The sequence below is a fragment of the Poecilia reticulata genome, linkage group LG6, assembly GCF_000633615.1.
Source record: "Poecilia reticulata strain Guanapo linkage group LG6, Guppy_female_1.0+MT, whole genome shotgun sequence".
NCBI lineage: Eukaryota > Metazoa > Chordata > Actinopteri > Cyprinodontiformes > Poeciliidae > Poecilia > Poecilia reticulata.
The window spans coordinates 26,347,671-26,365,745 of NC_024336.1; the positions used below are offsets into that span (position 1 = coordinate 26,347,671).

The 18,075-nt window shown below is 36.1% G+C and overlaps 3 protein-coding genes across 6 annotated transcripts in view; 1 reads left to right on the forward strand and 2 right to left on the reverse strand.

Moving 5' to 3' along the window:
* On the reverse strand, window positions 1-10,238 carry LOC103466485 (mucin-5B-like; the record flags this gene model as incomplete). The annotated part of the gene is made up of 30 exons (XM_017305176.1): window positions 10,140-10,238; window positions 9,980-10,018; window positions 9,616-9,877; window positions 9,380-9,494; window positions 8,205-8,295; window positions 8,015-8,121; window positions 7,716-7,929; window positions 7,491-7,616; window positions 6,695-6,812; window positions 6,434-6,572; window positions 6,198-6,302; window positions 6,030-6,099; window positions 5,783-5,920; window positions 5,536-5,700; window positions 5,366-5,460; window positions 5,128-5,254; window positions 4,789-5,041; window positions 4,166-4,215; window positions 3,976-4,076; window positions 3,725-3,876; window positions 3,484-3,622; window positions 3,295-3,402; window positions 2,341-2,520; window positions 2,015-2,254; window positions 1,733-1,889; window positions 1,349-1,477; window positions 816-960; window positions 672-715; window positions 386-562; window positions 1-293 (listed from the first exon to the last, which is right to left on the reverse strand). Coding segments are annotated over exons 1-30 (4,158 nt in total), but the record flags the coding sequence as incomplete, so codon positions are not given.
* The window catches only part of saal1 (serum amyloid A-like 1), a 128,036-nt gene that overhangs the window by 19,099 nt on the left and 90,862 nt on the right, over window positions 1-18,075 (forward strand). Inside the window, exons 2-5 of one of the 4 annotated variants that reach the window (XM_017305408.1) lie at window positions 1,714-1,919; window positions 2,390-2,453; window positions 3,767-3,888; window positions 6,489-6,569. The gene's annotated coding sequence lies outside the window, so the exon portion shown is untranslated. The remainder of the gene's footprint in view (window positions 1-1,713; window positions 1,920-2,389; window positions 2,454-3,766; window positions 3,889-6,488; window positions 6,570-18,075) is intronic. The other 3 variants (XM_017305409.1, XM_017305407.1, XM_008412078.2) reach the window with 3 other exon arrangements.
* Window positions 13,034-18,021, reverse strand: LOC103466487 (intestinal mucin-like protein). Its single transcript, XM_008412082.1, has 15 exons — window positions 17,872-18,021; window positions 17,570-17,744; window positions 17,017-17,264; window positions 16,607-16,790; window positions 16,294-16,495; window positions 16,010-16,185; window positions 15,807-15,876; window positions 14,903-15,003; window positions 14,535-14,566; window positions 14,274-14,451; window positions 14,046-14,188; window positions 13,803-13,931; window positions 13,674-13,713; window positions 13,470-13,581; window positions 13,034-13,378 (listed from the first exon to the last, which is right to left on the reverse strand). The coding sequence occupies exons 1-15, from the start codon at window positions 17,872-17,874 to the stop codon at window positions 13,168-13,170; spliced, it is 2,004 nt and encodes a 667-aa protein (XP_008410304.1). The 5' UTR covers window positions 17,875-18,021; the 3' UTR covers window positions 13,034-13,167.

Genomic DNA, 18,075 nt, shown 5'->3' on the forward strand with positions numbered 1-18,075 from the left:
GGGTGTGGTGGTAGTACTTTCAGTTTGAGCTGTTGTGACTGTGGATGTTTCAGTCTCTCTTCTTGGGGTAGGTGTTTCTATGTAAGGTGTTGTGGTTGATACTATTTCAGTTTTGGGACTTTCAGTGACTGTAGAAGTTGATGAAGATGGATGTAAAGTGGACAAAGGCACAGTTGTCGTTTTAGATCTTGTGGAAAATCTTGGAGTTGAATAAGTCAGAATTGATGTTACTGCTTGGGTTGTGAGTGTTGGGATAGGTGCAGTTGTAGTTACAGGCTGCTTTGTAGTACTTGCTGTGAAGAAACATGAGAACAAAGATAAATTAAAGTTAATTCAAAACACTAAAATTAATCCTCACACAGCTTTTATATGTGTCTTATCTTACCAGTTGTGGTAAATGTAAAAGGTGTTGTTGTTGATGTATATATGCATGGTGCCATTTTTACTATAATGGTTCCATTTGGTCCACAAACACCCGAGATGCAGGTTCCATCTCCATCATGTGTTTCATAGACTGTATCGCCATATTTGTAGGTTTTATTCATGTATACACAGGTGCACGCTACAAAATAATGACATGGCACATGACAATTTGTCTTCAACAATTTTTCTGACAGTGACAAAAATCTAGCTCTTGGTTTGCATATCATATGCACGTATTTTTGCCTTACCATTCAAATCATAAATACATGTCAGCTGTGTTGAAGAGCAAGAACTGTGAGAAAAGGAAATAAGTTTATTTTCATGTTTTAGGTACATATTGTTTATGAATCTTGTTCCCTTACTAAAATTTTATATATTTGAGAGGATCCTACCACTTGTGACAATTTGCAGACATTGACTCTCCTTCCTTGTAATGGTTTTCATCTTCATCATAGCAGCCGCACTCTTTCTCAGACACACACTTCATGCTAGCTTCATCAAAAAAAGGCTGCTCCCGCAGGCATGATGGATAACATCCTTAAAAAGTAAATTCATTTTGGAAAGCACACAAAAGGTTTAGTAATTTCTTTAGCCTTTTTTTCAGATTTCAGATAATCTTCATGTGTTCTGCATGGCGAGGTGATCTGCTGAAGCACTAACATAGTGTGAGGATATAGATGAAGAAACAAAGATTTGCTTCTGTTTGAAGCACTTAGTACATTTTGACAGGCAGCAAAATATGAAAGGGGCTTGCAGTGGAAGTTTGTAAAAGGCCCTAATGATTTCAGTAAGCATCCCCAATTTTAACTGTGATAGTTTAATGGGATTTACCTGAAGAGTATTTACAAATCTGACATCGAATATCATTGTCACCAGTCTAATATAATTAAAGATTTTAAATGTTTTTCTTTCATATCACTCTTACCTTCCAGTGGTGGAAGTTTATTGTAGCATTTCCCTGAAGGATTCCTACATGTCTTCATGCATGACTTTCCACATGGAGCATAGTGCCACTCACACTCTCCATCAGGGTTGTAGTAGTCACAGAATAGAGCTGATAAAACAGAACACAAGTAAGTTGAAAGTATTTGTTCAAGATACAAGACATTGTAATTTTTTTTCCAGAAAATAAATAGTAAGAGCCTATATTTTTAAGTTCATACACCCAGCAAAAAGCAATCTTGTTATCTGTACTGTGTTTTATTTTTTATTTTCAAACATGACAAACTACCCATCAGCCATCAGAGTTCCCAAGCACCAACACGGATCATTTCTTTTCTGCCTTTTCAGAAACCCAATCCAAACTTACGGCAGATGGTGGGGGTTCTCCACTTCACACAGGCTCCAGCTTCATTACATGCTTCTGCATATGCTCCTACAGCTGAGCAGAAACACTCACAATCTCCTCCCGTGTTGCAGGCACACGTATCTGCCACACAAGCCTCATAGTACTGTTCTGGCTCCACCTTTTTAGAAAAACGTAATTGTAAATGCAGGTAAAAAATGAAAAGTATTGTTCTCTAGTTGGTTATGCAAGATCATCTCTTTATTTACACTATCATTAGCGTTTCATATCCTTAGTTTTTCTCACCTTGTCATGGCAGGCAGAAAACACTTCACTTTTGATAATGCTGCAGTGTTTTTCTGCCCATGCACGTCTTTGAGAGTACAGAGCACACGGGCTCAGTGTGGTGTTTACATCTGAGCAGGAGGGAGACAGTTTCCAGCTGTTTCCAAACTCTGTTGGATTAACTACTATTTCGTTACTTCTGGTAGTGAAATCATTCTTGATAGCCCCATCATAATTTCCACACAGGCCACAGACTTTGCCCTGCCATCAAATAAAAGCATGCTCGTTTCTGAATTGAAAGCTCTCAAATATTTATTCAGGAAACTCTAGATGTCCTCCTCACTCACCTTGAATGCGGAGCTGAGTTTGATCATGATTGTTGTTTTCTTATTCCAGATGAGAAGAAGACCATTATTTGCCTCAATGACGACATATATACCCATAGTGTGGACTTTAAAAGGTATGTCAATCCCCTTGCTTTGACTGATAACTTTGACACTTTCATCTGACAGTACAATTTCTTTCCTCTAAAACGATAAATAAAGCAAATAAACACCAAATGAAACATTCACACTCAATCAGATGCTTAAAACTTTAGCTGGACAGCTTGAGGCGCTCCAGTTATATCTAAAAATGTTAAGGAAAGTTATTTTCTTTATAAACTAAAAATTGTTAAAACAAAAAATCATGACAACCTCTCCAGGTGTGGCTCAACATGTGGGGAAAAATTTTACAAGAAAAAATTAACTCCAAACATTTTGCCAACTTCACCAAACCTGTACAGGAAACGAAATTATAGATAACAGATACAAAATAAGGAGACAGAATCTTGTCTCCTTAATATTTAAAAATGTATATTTTTTAAAATATTAGTTTTTTATTTAAAAATACAATAAAAATATACAATAATTTTTTAAATAGTAAAATGTTATTTAAAATGTATATATAAAAAGAAGGAAGTATGATTTAAGGTATTCATGGAGATGCTTCATGGTCACAGTGTTTTTATTTGTTATTTTTTACTTGAGTTTAAAGAACAGAGGTCACATCAGATGGAACAAATGTGTAGTAACCGCAATGTTGGTTAAATCATAGTTGTCGATTTGCTCTATGATGGGAGGCTAGCTTTCCTACATTTTGAGAACTCCTGGTTTAAACCATTACTTTTTACAACTTAAAAAAATAATAGTTTTTATAGTTTAGTATCATCAAATTTTTTTCTTGCATTTAAGCACTGATCACCAGCCAAGAAAACTTAGTATTTTGTGAAAGCAATGCAGTGTTTCTCCAAATTTACATACCCCCAAGTAGAGTTTAATACTGGTGGAGCAAATGCTTTCACTATCAAAACATGGGATGTTTTCAGTCCGGACTCTGAAGGTGCCATTCACATCGTCTCCACAATAATCCTGCAACAATTCAAAGTCAGTTTAACAAAACTTACCTTGACACAAGAACAACAACAACAACAAAAACACAACAAACGATACCTGAGAGAAGATGTAGCCACAATCCCCCTTAAAGGCAAATTTCTTTTTATCAAAAGTAATATAATGCCCCTCTCCATATATGGTGCAGGTTGCACCACAGTCATTTTCTGTGCATTCCCATTTCCTGTTTTTGCATGTGCTAGGATTTTAATCAATATATGAAGTTAATAGTCAAAAGAGACAGAATGATGTGAAATGTGTAGAAATCTGGTACTTGTTAAATGTGCAAATGAAATCTCACCATGTATTACAGTCCGCTTGGATTTTTTCTCCTGAGTTATAGTATTTTCCATCATGGGGGCAAGGACAGTCTTCCTCTTCTACACAGCCTCCGTTCCCATCTGACAGCAGGCCATTGGGACACACACACCCTGAGACGCACTGTGAACTCACCTGCGCAATATGGTTAATTTGTTTACAGTTTATTTAGTTGCTTAAATGTATAAGTACTCTATATTTAGAAGCATTAAACTGCCAGCATCTCAGTCTTACACATTCGGAGTCCACTGTGTTGCAGCTATTCTGGCACTCCGACCCCTTTTCCTTTGGCTTTGCTTTTGAGCAATCGAAGAAAACCATGGGACTGGTGCATGCTGATGAGAGTGATACAGCGTTAAAAGAAACTGCAATCTAAAGCATTCTGTTGTTTAAACTTGTCTTTACTGAAGCACTTTATGCTTACACTTAGCTACTGGCTCTCCTTTACAAATAAATTTTCCAGCGTGGCAGGTGCTGAATAGCAAGACAGAAAAAAATATATGTTAAACAAAATTAAAAGAGTGTAATTGCAAAGTCTTTAAATTGGTATTGATTCAAAACACAAAAAATGTTTTGTCCTTAAAATTTATTTTTATCCCATTTCCCTACAAAAAGTATTTTTTTATACTTCAAAGCACATACATAAATAATGGTTCAAAATATAGGAGTAATTTGCTTTAAGTAGAGCAAACAGGTATAGTCTGTTGGTGCAGTCAATATTAAAATGACAAGATAGGTATTTCAAAATACTACGCAGTTGCTCTGGGTATGTAAATTTTGTTCTTCATGTGACAGCACAAAAAGAGAGGATTTCAATTATTTCTCAGCATTTAGACCACTTGAAAAATAAAGGTAAGACCTGGACTTGAATATTCCACACCAATTATATATTCCTAAAAACATTACGCAATTTGAAAACCTTTACTTAATTTCTGAAGCACCAAAAATAAGCAGTATTATATTTCTACAAAATATTACCTACATTTTATCTTGTCTTTTGAGTATGACATGTTAGTATGCCCCTTGCTGACACCTAGTAGTCCTTACCATGTTCGTCCTTGGACATTGGCCGTCTCCCCAGGCTGTACCACTGTGTTTCCTGCCTGACAGGAGCACTCTGAAGCTGATACACAAACTCCTTCCTCATTTAGAAAAGATCCTTTAGCACAACCACAGCCATCAACTGGGGTAACCTCAACCTTGCAAGTCGCGTCCGACTGACTCAGAGAGCGGCAAGTTCGACCGCAGTGCGTCATTTTGTAATTGTACACAAGTGTCGAAGGGCATGTCATGTATTTGTCTGTTGAAAAAGTAAATGAATATTTGGTGCGTTATTGCTTTAATTAGGCTGCACATTTCTATCTATTTTGTTTATCTTAGACATACCGCAAACATCTTTTCTCCAGCCTTTCAGGAATACACCTTCAGCAACACATGCGTGGACATATGAGGACAAGGCGGCACACATGCAGTCCTCGCTGTTTTCACAGGCACAAGTGTCATAAATGCAAGTCTGTGAAGGCAAATGACATGACATTAGATTAAAAATTACAAAGTATGGGAAATGAAGTGCAAAACGAAAAAAATTGAAATTAGATATGCACAGAAAGCGCTACATGCTTACAGCTAAGTACTCTTGTGGGTCTATTTTAGAATGGCATTGTGAAAAAATCCCATTTGTGTCTGACAGGCGGGAGCACCAGGTTTTTGCATATTTGTCTACAAAAGAAAAAAGAATAAGTTAATTGTTGGAGCACTATGGGTGACATATGGATAACTGTGTCAATGACTTACTCTTGTCAATGCTTAAAGTGCAGGGATCTGTAAGGTCATTTTCAACATCTGGACAATTTGGTTTGGCCCGCCATGTGTTGGCAAATGCCACTGGTGTGCTTTCAGGAAGTCCACTTGTAGTTTTGAAGTCATCTTGTGAGTTATCATTGAAATCTCCACAAAGACCTACAAAATTATAACTCTTAAACTTGAGGCCCAATTAAAAACACAAACACACAATCTTGAAACTCCTAAAGAATAGACATACCCATAACTTTACTCTTCAGGGAGACATCAGCTCTGATGTAGAGCTGCATGATTGGTACGACCTGAATCTCGAGATCAAGTCCAAAGTTTGTGTGGATGATGGTAAAGAATGTAGAGGGACGGAAGATTTTAATGTCACCTGCAAATGGAAAGAAACGTATAAAATCTCAAATATTTCATTAAACTTCGAGCAAATGCAGTTTGTTACATTTTCACTGAAAAAGGCACACTAAAAAACATCTACTCACCCAAGAAAAAAGGAAGTTCAAAGACCCGTTGGTTATACAAGACTTCATTTCTGTCTTTAACTTCAATTACCTTTGGGAAAACACAAGTTACTATCACAAGGCAGTAAATTTTACATAAACGCAGACATCTAAATATATAGTCTCATCCATGTGTGACAAATATTTTACCGTGTGATTTTGATACAGCAGAGTGATGGCAGACAGGCAAGTTGATTTATCAGACCTTTCACATTTGTTGAAATCACCAAGCACAGTAAAAGCATTGTCTTCAATCTAAAGCCACAAGGTGAACAATACATTCAGATATCAAATAATTATCTGATTGGAATTTAATATAATTCAGCTTAAAAAACCCAAACATTTATTTTCTATTTATTTCATGTGTTTTATTAATATTTCTTTACCTTGGACAAAACATAGGAACATTTTCCATGGAAATTGTATGTCTTATCATCATAGGTGGAGAAGTGAGAGCCTCCTCTGATGGAACAGACAGCAGGACAGTTTGCATCTACGCAGCTCCACTCACCCTTTGAACAGGTGCTGTAAAAAGACACATTTTGTTGGCAATTCACTGGATTTCCCATTTCAGAAACGGATATTGAAGTATACTGTAATTTGTTTTTATTTATTTTTTCATTCATTCATTCATTTATTTAATTTACCAGTTTTGACATGCCATCATGATTGATTCCCCAGTATTGTATGTCTCGCCTTTGTGGAAACATGGGCACTCCTCAACAGGAACACATCCACTTTCTGAGATATCATCAAAGATTGTACCTTAGAGGAGACAAGCATTAGTTGTTAATTATTATTGTCAATGTTATAACACTAATATAATCCAGATCAAATTCTGTAAGTGTTACATATGTGGGAGTGTTGGGTTTTGACACTAACAGATGCACAATTGTTTTAAATGGTTTCAAGGGTTACGGTTTAAACTTTAAAATTTTAAACATTTACATTGTTTTTTGATTCTCTTCGAATCAAAAGACTCATCCAAATATCCTATAATGTTAGTGTGACAGTGTTAATGTTAAAGACGTTATGAATAGTTTTTTGTAATAGATTGTACAATGACCCATTGTAATAACTTGTACAAGCAGGGAGCTGCTTCAATCAAAGGTTCTGACCTATTTCATATTTCAACACTCAAAATAGTTTTACTACTCTGTGCTTTTACTTATCTTTCTAATCTAAAAGTTTGCCAACTACTGCTTCAATAAGGTAGCATGCTAGGGATGAGAACATGTAAGAGCTCTTTTAAAGAACACTACAGTACTATTGTGTACTTAACAAAATAAATACAACTGTTAAGGCTTAGGTATTGCTAAGAGTGCACATTTATAAAAGGCTTAACTTGACAATCTAACTATGGAACATAAATAACACGACAAATGTGTATCTATAAAATATTGAACAGCTGGATTACAAATCAATATTAACTGTGAAACTAACCAGAAGGACAGAAACATCCGTCGATACAGTGCTCATCACACAGCTGACTTTTCTGCCGGTATTTGCAGGTGTCAATGCAGGGACTGCCACACTCCTTATACTCCATGTTGAAAGGGCATGTTTTTTCTACTCAGAACATAAAAAATAGGTATTGCAATATGTGTTGCAATGACTCTAATGTAGCTGTAGTACAAATATACAGTTCAAAACTTTTTCATCTCTTACCACACAGTTGTTTTGTCTTCCACTGCTTTGGCTGTCCACCTGCATGGGCGCACTGCCGGGCGTACTCAGACACAGTCGAACACAAGCATGCACTGCTGTTGCTGTTGCAGTAACAGTAGTCTTTCACACAAGCTTCCATGAAGGACCCGGAGTCAATTAGTTTGCGACAGCTTTTAAATTCAGGTCCTGACAGCAACTTCTTGCAGAGTTTTTGCTGTAAGTTTAAGTTTGTCATACGCATTAATTGAATGAAATTATCAATCTAAAACAGCTTCAAAATGTCAAATTTTTGAAATTACCCCATCTGAACAATTCGCATTAGCCTGGTAAGAAACTACTTTACAAGTTTCAGTGGGACTATCAACTTTCCAGCTCAACGCATATTCTTCAGGACTTATGGAAGCCGCTGTGTTGAGAAGAAAAACAAGATTGTCAACTTTGATACATGTGTGTCCATTCGTGTGTGAAGCGTATGCATTAAGAACATACCTGACTGGACAAACTCATCATAAAGCTTGAGTTCATTGAAGTCACCACACAGGCCGCAGGTCTGATTCTTAAATTTGGCATCCATCTCCACCTTAAATGCATATGAAATTGAGATCTAAGTCAAATTCAGATTTTCAGATGGAATCTTGGTCCGTCTGTTTATACATGGCTCGAGCTTTGCTGTAACTGCCTATCTTTTAGTACTCAGCGCTCACAGTTGGATGAACACCAAAGGGCAAACATTTACAAAACAGCAGTACAAACATTCTCTGACACTTGTTTAATATGCTGTCATTCAAAAGTAGTTTGCTTAACTATCAAATAACTTTTCCTTTTCAAACACATTTCATTTTAATTAAAAATGCTTCTAAATCTTTCTTGATGACCACTGATCAGAAGATATTTACATAATCTTACAAACATATAAACTTTATAACAAAGGCATTCTAACTGGTAAAGAAAATTTTAATGATTGATTATGAATATTTCAGTAAAATGTGGATTTCATGCAAAGCTACAGAAATGTATTTTAGAGTACTTTAGTTTTTTTATTTTTTTTATTCAAAGATGGGATTTAACATTATTTTATAGACTTGTGATGAGGGCCATATATTTTCTATTTTGTCAGTCAATGAATAATGAGTTTTGCCTTATGTCCAGATAATGTATGATTATTTACACGTCACTAAGGAAAACGCTAAAGTGTCACAGCTACCTTTCACTCTAGATGTGCCAAAAAACTCTAGATGTGGCTGTATAATTGGATTGCATTAAAATTTACTGGGTCAGTTTGAAATAATTTGGATTATACACAACTGAGTATGAACTCAACCAACCAGTCTTGCAAATGGACTGAACTTATATTTCACCTTTTCCAATGATTTTGACCACTCAAAGTGCTTTACACTAGAATTCGCACTCACAAACGCTCACACATTTATACACCGATACGCAGATTGGTAGGCAATTTGGGGTTAAATTGCCTTGCCCAAGGACACATTGACATGAGGCAGGAGGAAGCTGGAATCGAACCTACAACCTTCAAGACGACTACTCTACCCACACAGCCACAGTCACCCCATAAAATATCAAAACATCTTGCAAAACAATTTCTTGTAAGCAGTATATAAGTTGAACTAAATAAAAAATTGTTTAACAAAGCATACAAAACTTACCCAGAGGGAGTCCTTTTGATTCCACATTAATGTCAGACCCAACTTAGCCTCGACTTTAATATAGGACATGGTTTCCTCAATTGAAATGCCACCCTGACTGAATGGCATGGAGACACTGGAAAAGAAGAATAAGCAATTACAGTCTGTACATAAAACATGAATCATAAGTATAATCTTCAGATTAACTAGTATCTTAGAAGAAAAAACATAACCCCCCTCTCCCCCAATAAACTCACGGTTCATTCATGACCGTAACGGAAGTGTTGGCAAACTCCACCACAATCCCTTCCAGTTTCATCAGAATTCTGGAGATGGAGATTTCCCCATCCACTTCCTGTCGCTGGAGCTGAATATTGAAACTCTCATAGCTGCCCTTACACTGGGATGTAAAGATGTAGTTACAGGTGGAGGGAAGGTGGAAGAAATCCCCATCAAAAGTCTTGTAAAGAAAGTTCCCCCATGTACTGCAGAACTGGTTGATGTGGGAACCTCTCGCTTCTGTTTTTTTTAGGACAGTATTTTCATTATAGAGAAATTCAAGGTACACAAATAGATTTATCTGGAGAAAGAATCAAATATATTGTTTATTTAAATCTTCACCTTTAATCACTGCCATTTTTCCCACTTTTTGAAATTCTACTATAAAAAGAAGAAAGACATTTTTTCAGTTAGACAAAAATTGCAAATTAAAATGAGAATAAGGTTTTATGTAGCCACTGGCAGGTATAGAGCTCTCATAAGTTCTTATTAATTTACGTACCAGAGGAGACTGCAGATAGTCCAAGGCTTAGAATGAGCCATGGTAGCGCCCATTCTAGAAGGCGCCTGACTCCTCTCATGGTTCCTCAGTCGTCCCTGTCCTGTGTTGGATACTTGAGCCAACTAGTGCACTTCAGATGCATTATGTTATATATTCCTGTGGTGTTTACAATTTAGGAGGGGTTAACAATATTGTGGGTGTCAACGTTTGTGACTTTGGTTTCCATGAATATCACTCCCAAGAAAAGGTATTAGAGTTACTAATAGCTTTCCATCTTTGTTTATTTAGAGTAGCATTATCAGCTGAAGCTTTGGGAAATGTTTTGGTCATTAGACAATGACACAAAAATTGGGTGTACAGTTAGAGTAACAATAGTATTTTAGGATTACACACTTAGTGACGAACCAAAGTATTTGGACTTGAGGGTTGTGGCGCCATTGCAACAATCCTTAGAAAACATTGTTTTTATAAGATTAATCTATACTTTAGTGTACCATGCACTGATCAAACATTTGCTCAAGTCTGTCTTCGCCCTTAAACTTGTTTCCCTAGTGTTATGTTTAGTAAATCCCCACAAGTAAATGTATATATATAAAAGAATTAAACTGAATTGTTTCCAGGGTGGTTTTTCAGGAAAGCCATCCTGGTTTTATATATATATATATATATANCAGCCCTTCTCTTATGGGTCATAATCACAGCAACAGTGATTGGAGTACTCTGCTAATATTATTTTTATATATCTATATATATATAAATAATTAGGTTATGCCTCTGCATAACCTGAAGCTCTATTGTTCCTCTGAAGGAAAAAGATCATGATGACGCCCCTCCCCTTTGCTGTGTAAAGGTGGGGTTTCCCTGTCATGCCAGTAACGCTGAAAGCCATCAGGGCTGTCAAGATAATTTTTTTCTCAGAGAGTAAAAATTTCTTCCGCCTTTCAATCAGTCAATCAGTCAAGTTTTTTTGTATAGCACATTTCAGCAACAAACCAGTTCAAAGTGCTTTACATCATAAAAATACAAAAACAAAAAGTCATAAAAACAACATACAGTCGACAATTGAAAACAAGTAATAAACATTACATTATGGTGAGTGCCATCGTACGTAATTGATGTATTTGGTGGTGGAACACTGACCAACGTCAGTGTTGGTCAGTGTTGGTCAGTGTTAGTCAGTGTTAAGTGTTGAACCTTAATAAATGTTGAACTATTTATTAAGGTTCAACAGTAACTCTACACAGGTGAATTTTTAGCCTTGATTTAAAGGAACTCAGTGTTTTGGTTGTTCTGGACGTTCCAGATTTGTGGTGCAAAGAAGCCGAATGCTGCTTCTCCATGTTTGGTTCTGGTTCTAGTTATGCAGAACAGACCAGAACCAAAAAACCTGAGTGGTCTGAAAAGTTGATACAACAACAGGAGATCTTTAATGTATTTTGGTGTCAAATCTCTTGGTGATTTATAAACTAATAACTGTATTTTAAAGTAAATTCTCTGAACTACTAGGATTTTAGAACTGGGGTGATGTGCTCTATCTTCCTGGTTTTAGTAAGAACCCAAGCAGCAGTTTTGTGGATTAGATGTAGCTGTCTGATAGATTTTTTTAGGCATGCCTGTGAAGGGACTGTTGCAGTAATCAATGCAACTAAAGACATTGTCCCATGTTTGATGTTCTCGTACAAACTCCGAATGGGCAATTACATGTAACTGAAGATGTCTCCCAAGATGCCTTTTCTTGCAGATGTCACATAGTTATGAGACTGGAATTGGCACCAGTGACAAGCTTAATTTGTGACAACAATCGCCCAGTCTCCTGATGGACAGAAAATTGGCTCAGGGCCGGTCACATATTTTGGGGTATACTACTCAAGTTTTTTGCTTCATAATCCTCACAATATTTTAAGAAGTTTGAAATGACAGTCTTACTGTGTTTAACCTTAGCAGCAAACTTACGCAGCTCAAAAATCTGACTTCTCATTGATGTCTTTAGATGTTGCCCAAATATATCTGCATAATGTTCTTTCATCATTATAAGATCTATTTTGTTAATAGTATCAATTGTTTCCTGCAACAAAACATCCCCACAACATAATGCTATCAATCCTGTACCTTGTAAATGACCTGGTTTTCTAAAGGTCGCAAGTTTCACCATGTTTGCCCTCTATTCTCATTCTTGCAAGAATCAAAGTACTGGCTGAGTAAAAATTCATGTCTGATTGGTAGCTAAAAGTGACAGTTTAGAATTTCTCATTTTTCTTACTTTTTCTACAATCAGCCAGCATCTCCTTCAAGTCTTTTGTTCTGGGGTTGATGCATACATTTCCTACCACAACATATTCAATTTGCGGACAAAGAACCTGTCTCCTTCCTGGCCTGCCTTTATGGCTGGGCTTTTCTACATTGTCTGTGCTTACATGGAACAATTTGAACTTGAACTTTCTGGCATTTGAAAATTGTCCCCAACGTCTTCAATTCTCTTCCTGAAATCTGGCATGATTTCTTTTTCATTTTCCAGGATCTTAAAAGTTTGAAGCATTGTGACTATGGTGTTGCCTTATAATAAATTCAATGGTGTGATTCCAATTAACTCAAATGCTATGATTTAACCACTCAGATCAAGACAGAAAGACCCAAGATTGAGATTCAAGCCTATGGCTTTTCTGCTGCTAAGCAAAGACTGCCAACAACTTTGGAATTTTGCAAGTCCAGTTACTGAACATCAATGGAGTGAAATAAATTTGAAGAAATTTATAACAGAGGGATTTTAGTTTTAGATTAAGCATTAAATGTTGTACAAGAATTTAAAGTAAAAACTGGTTGTAATTTTGTTAGCTCTTTGGCAGAATAAACTGGCACAAACAAGACAATAAAACTCAGAAGACAGGAACTGCTTTGCATCTTTTTAATCACAGTGGATAAATGAACTCTACAAAGTCGATTACTTTGTGAGAGATTTAGTGATTATTGAAACGGTACTGTTAAAAACATCTGTATCCCACATCTGTTAATACGAGGAAAGATGATTTTATCACAGCAGTCTGAAGCTTCGCTTTCTGCGAACACCTTGTTCAGCAGGTGCGGTGCACTCGGTGTGACTACAGCCACACTCCTCAACATGCATATAGGTGAAAGGTGCTGTTCCACCACCATCGCATGCTAGGTCAACAGTACGATTGCTAGCACGGGCCTCCTTACAGCAGGAACAGGAATTTTCCATGGCATTTGCTGCTTCAGAGTATCTGAACGAAACAGAGGAAGATATTACTATACATAAATCCTACAACAAGGATGAAAAAACAAAAGGAAAACTACAAGCAATGTTGTCCTTACTTGAAGAATGTGTTGCATGATCCTTCACAGTACGGCATATCCACCTCAGATTTACAGCCATTGTGTTTGATAACAGTTTTCATGGTCTTTAGTTTGCAGGGCTTCGTCACACCTTTTGAAAAGTGAGTTTAAATAAAAGTGGCTGTTTAGATTTAAATACTTTCAACTTAAAAAGAAGAACTGTATTCTCAAAATAATACTCACAGGTTTTACAGCAGCCATCAGCTAAAGTTTGAATTGTGTCCTGGACAGAAAAATTCACAACAAAAAAAAAGTTTTAGATCTTGTTCATGAGTCATTGAACAGAATTAATTCAATCAAACTGCCACATACATTTTTACAGTTGCTCTCTTGGAATGGTGGGCAAACAATGCGGAAGCTGATGACTGTGAGAATTTGGCCATTTTTAACACATTTGTAATGCTCACAGTTATTTTCAGTTGGTGACCACGTATCTTTTGGCTGAAAAAACAAGCACACAAATACAAACATTAGCATACAAAGACATTAAGCACAGAGATCTTATAAACAAAAACAGAATGAACAGAAACGGCCAAAAGTGATAATCCAGTTTACCTTCAAGAGCTTGTTAGTACCATTAATAGTGATCACACAGTGTGTCTGTACACAATTTCCACAGCATTCACCTTTGGTGGAATTTGGTTGTACATACTCGAATCCAACTGGACAGCTGATTGGGCAAGCATTTTTCTGACATTCTTTCAAGATGAAGAAGAAACCACCAATTTATTACAGAGTTCAAGAATTACCAGTAATAGAGCGTAATTAATGTTAATGGCTTACGACAATCGTGAATAATGCAGCAGGGATTTGATGGGTCAGTTATATTGACAAGAACATTTCCTGGGCCCTTGCATAGTGTTGCAGGTTGAATTGGGCATGCCTTAGGTTGGCAGATCACAGCTTTGGTGGCCTCATCACAGATACAGTTTTGACATTGGTATTCAAATGTCTCGTTGAACTGAAAGCATGGAAAAGAACATTCTTAATGTCACAGATAACAATATAATTAAGAACTTTTTATGAAAATCTTGTTTGGCTTACCTCACGGGGCGTCTTATCGGGATCAAGACATCCTGTTGAAAGAACAATAGTAGAAATATATTTTAAACTCCATCCTCCCCATTTGTTAATTTTAACTATGTAAAGATTGTTTGTGCTTGTAAAGTGGGTAAAGATGGCTCTGGCTGTTATGCTTGTGTAAGTTTTTTTAAAATGCAGAAATAAATTCTTTTTTTTTTAAAGAACAGGATGAAAAGTGCAGCACAACATCAGGGTGAAAAAAGACCCAAATAAGGATCAAAGATGGCAAACATGCCTCAATGAATCAAATTTGAATCCAAAGAATAAAATGTAATCTTAGTACTGTAGGTTTTTACTGTCAATACTGTATGATTTAAATAAATACTCACCACAACTTTTAACGCATATATCAGATTCCCTGCTAAATAGTTTCATTCCATCAGGACAAAAGCAGCCCTCAGTAGTAAAATTCATGCTGGGGTCGTTGGATCTGCAATATTCAAATCTCAATAAAAACTATCATTCCTCTCGAGGCATTATCTGTTATCTATGTTGCTCCTGCACAATACCAGGGTCAGAGCCATCCACAACAAGACACAAGTCACACATTTTAGAGAAGCTTTAAAAACACATAACTACATAACCAGTAAAGTACAAATATAAAATAACATAAAATCAAAATTAAGACATCAATGAAAGCTGATGACACAAGAAGTAAGAGGAAAACAGTTAAGTATTTTTAGACAAACTTTGTCCCTTCAACCCCTCATCAAGATAAAAACATCAAACCATCTTTTATTTGATAGGAGACAATCAGAATAAATTTCATTGGTAGAAACCCTCTATTTTAATAAAATCCTTTCTGATGAGCAGTCAGCACAAGGTTTACAAAATACAAATAAATATAAATTTGATTAAAATGATAATGACATTTTGGAGCATCTGGACGTATTTAAGTCCCTTTTTCTTGTTGTCCAAATTCATTTCTGAAGCTATCCACAGCTTGATTTTAGCAAAGCCAATGAAATGAACTGACGTGATTTTAGCAAAGACAATGGAATGAGACATAACCAAAGCCAAAACCAATCTTCCTGGAATTAAAGATAGTATTTTGTTTAGAAATATATGTTTTTGAGGCCAGTTTTTAAATAACAGGATTCCTAGCACAGTTTCTCTGATTGCTCCATTTTTTGTACAGTACTTTGTTTTGTACTTCCCCTGTTTACTATATGTGCAATCTAAGATGCTCAGCTGTGTATTGAACCTAATGATAAATGATTGTCAAAAACTTACTTTTTCTCACAAGTTGGCTGTTCTACAGGACCACAAGGCTTATAAACTTTGTTTGAATCACAATTGCTAGCTATTGATAAAGAAAAACATCAATTAGTTTCTCCAATATAGATGACAGAACATAGAGGTAGAAATGTATTTAAAGGTAAATGTGTTTATATATGTTTGTAAAGGTTATGAAGAAATAAGCAAAAATATTGTACCACATAGTTTAGTATGATTCCTCCAGTGAATACAAACTCCAAACTCTGCACAGGCAGCAGCATAAGTTTCCAAACTATTGCACAGCACTGCTTTGTTGGACACATGACAGTTGTCAAAAAGACAGCCTTTGTAGAAGTTGGATTGAGAGACCAGTGGATGACATTCTGCAAAGACACTGTGGTAGAGGATAACAATATTATTAATTATTAAAGCTGCATGACTATTTCAATATACATATTTTTTAATCACCTCAAGTCTGACCACGAGAGATTGTCTACAGTACCTGCTCTTAAGTAGGTCACAGATGGGGTGAGACTGGCATGGTGGTTCTGTTGATTGTGGGGTTTTTGGGGGTTCTGGGGTCTTGCAGCCAGGCTTTTTACTGTCTGATGGCAATAGAAGCCAATGGTTTGCCATTTTATCACAACTAACGTGCTCACCACTTGGCAACACACAGTCATCAGTCTGATTATTAGTGCAGGTTCCTACACAAACACACACGCACGCACATACACACAAAAAATACACATCTTTAAGTCTACTTCCACCCCACAAAGTGTAGGTAGAAATGTGGCTTTTTGTAAGGCTATTCTTACCACAATGACCCTGTGTGTTTCTTCCAAACTTCTCATATGGAAGGAGGATATTAAATCCAGTTCTTCCAAACTTAATGATCACCCTAAGATAAGGGATCTCTAGAATTAGGTTAAGTTTAGTGCTCACCACCTTGACACCTTGATAATAGTAAGGTAGACTTAGACTTACTCCTTCTTTAAGTGCCTGGAAAGAAATAGATTAATAACACTAAGAGATTAAAATGAACATTTCCTTCTAATAGAAAATCTACTTGCGAATTTATGAATGTGAATATAGATTTCCAGAGTAGCAACAATGATCTTTATGAAGATATTATTGCATAGCCTTTCATATAACATGGAATAATGTATTTCTTGAATAAAATAAATAATGAAATACATAAATAAATTGAAGTGCTCCCTTGTTTTACCTCCAAATCTGGGGGTCCATTGAGATTATGATTTATAAGTTTAATAATTTCTGTTCTATAGATGACAGTCAAAGATCGAGGGCAGGAAACATCTTCAGTGGGATCACAATTGACATTGTCTATTTGAACCTCCAAGTGATACGCTGGTGTGATTTCTTTCATCAACTGATAACTGCAGTTTCCTTGGTAACTGTAGTATTTGCCATCAAATGTAATATAATGAGGATCTCCCCATCCTTCACATTCACCTGTAATTACATGAAATTTCGACCTTTAATTTCAAATTGGACATATGTAACAACATATATTGATTAGTCACAACATTATGACCCCTTCATAAATTTAAGTGTTTATCAATTGTCAACAAAATGTCCTTTAAACATGGAAAAGACAGAGAACAACTCACAATGTTGAGCCTAGAACTGCCATATTTGCTATTACATATTATAACTCTTTGGCATATGCTTTTTGTAACTTGCTTTTTTTGTTTAGTGGTCATAATGTTATGGCTTATTGGTGTACATTTCATATTGCTTTTAATCAATGTACTCACAGTCACAGACATAATGTTGGCAGCAGTGATAATCATCATACATAAGAACAGGTTTTTTGCCATTAGTACAAGTTATGTTCTGTCTGGGCGGGCATTCATAGGGAACTATCTGAACTATGTTGTTTCCAATACATTTGGCCATGGTACAGTTGCAAAAATGAAACGTCTCATTTGGCTAAAATAGAGAACAGAAGATAAATAATAGAACTTTCCAAACATGAAATGCAGAAACTGGACTTTGACAACGTTACAAAGTAATTAATGAAACCAAAAAGTATAGGAAAAAAAGTAAAAACTCATACCATTTTATCCCAGTCAGGACAGCCGATGTAGGGAGATGTCAATGTTTCAGTTGTTGTTGGAGTTGGTGTTTCAGTTGACGGAGTAGAGGGGGTAGTTGATGTTTCAGTTGATGTTGTAGTAGTTGTAGTGGTTGTAGTTGTTGTAGTTGGTGTTTCAGTGGACATAATAGTTGTAGTTGGTGTTTCAGTTGTAGTTGTGGTTGT

Excerpts from the sequence above, each read along its gene's own strand:
- LOC103466487 (XM_008412082.1), bottom strand. Across the intron at positions 14,189-14,273 it reads CTGCATTATTCACGATTGTC|AATGTCAGAAAAATGCTTGC; the intron begins GTAAGCCATTAA and ends TCATCTTGAAAG. Across the intron at positions 13,932-14,045 it reads GTACTAACAAGCTCTTGAAG|CCAAAAGATACGTGGTCACC; the intron begins GTAAACTGGATT and ends TTGTTTTTTCAG.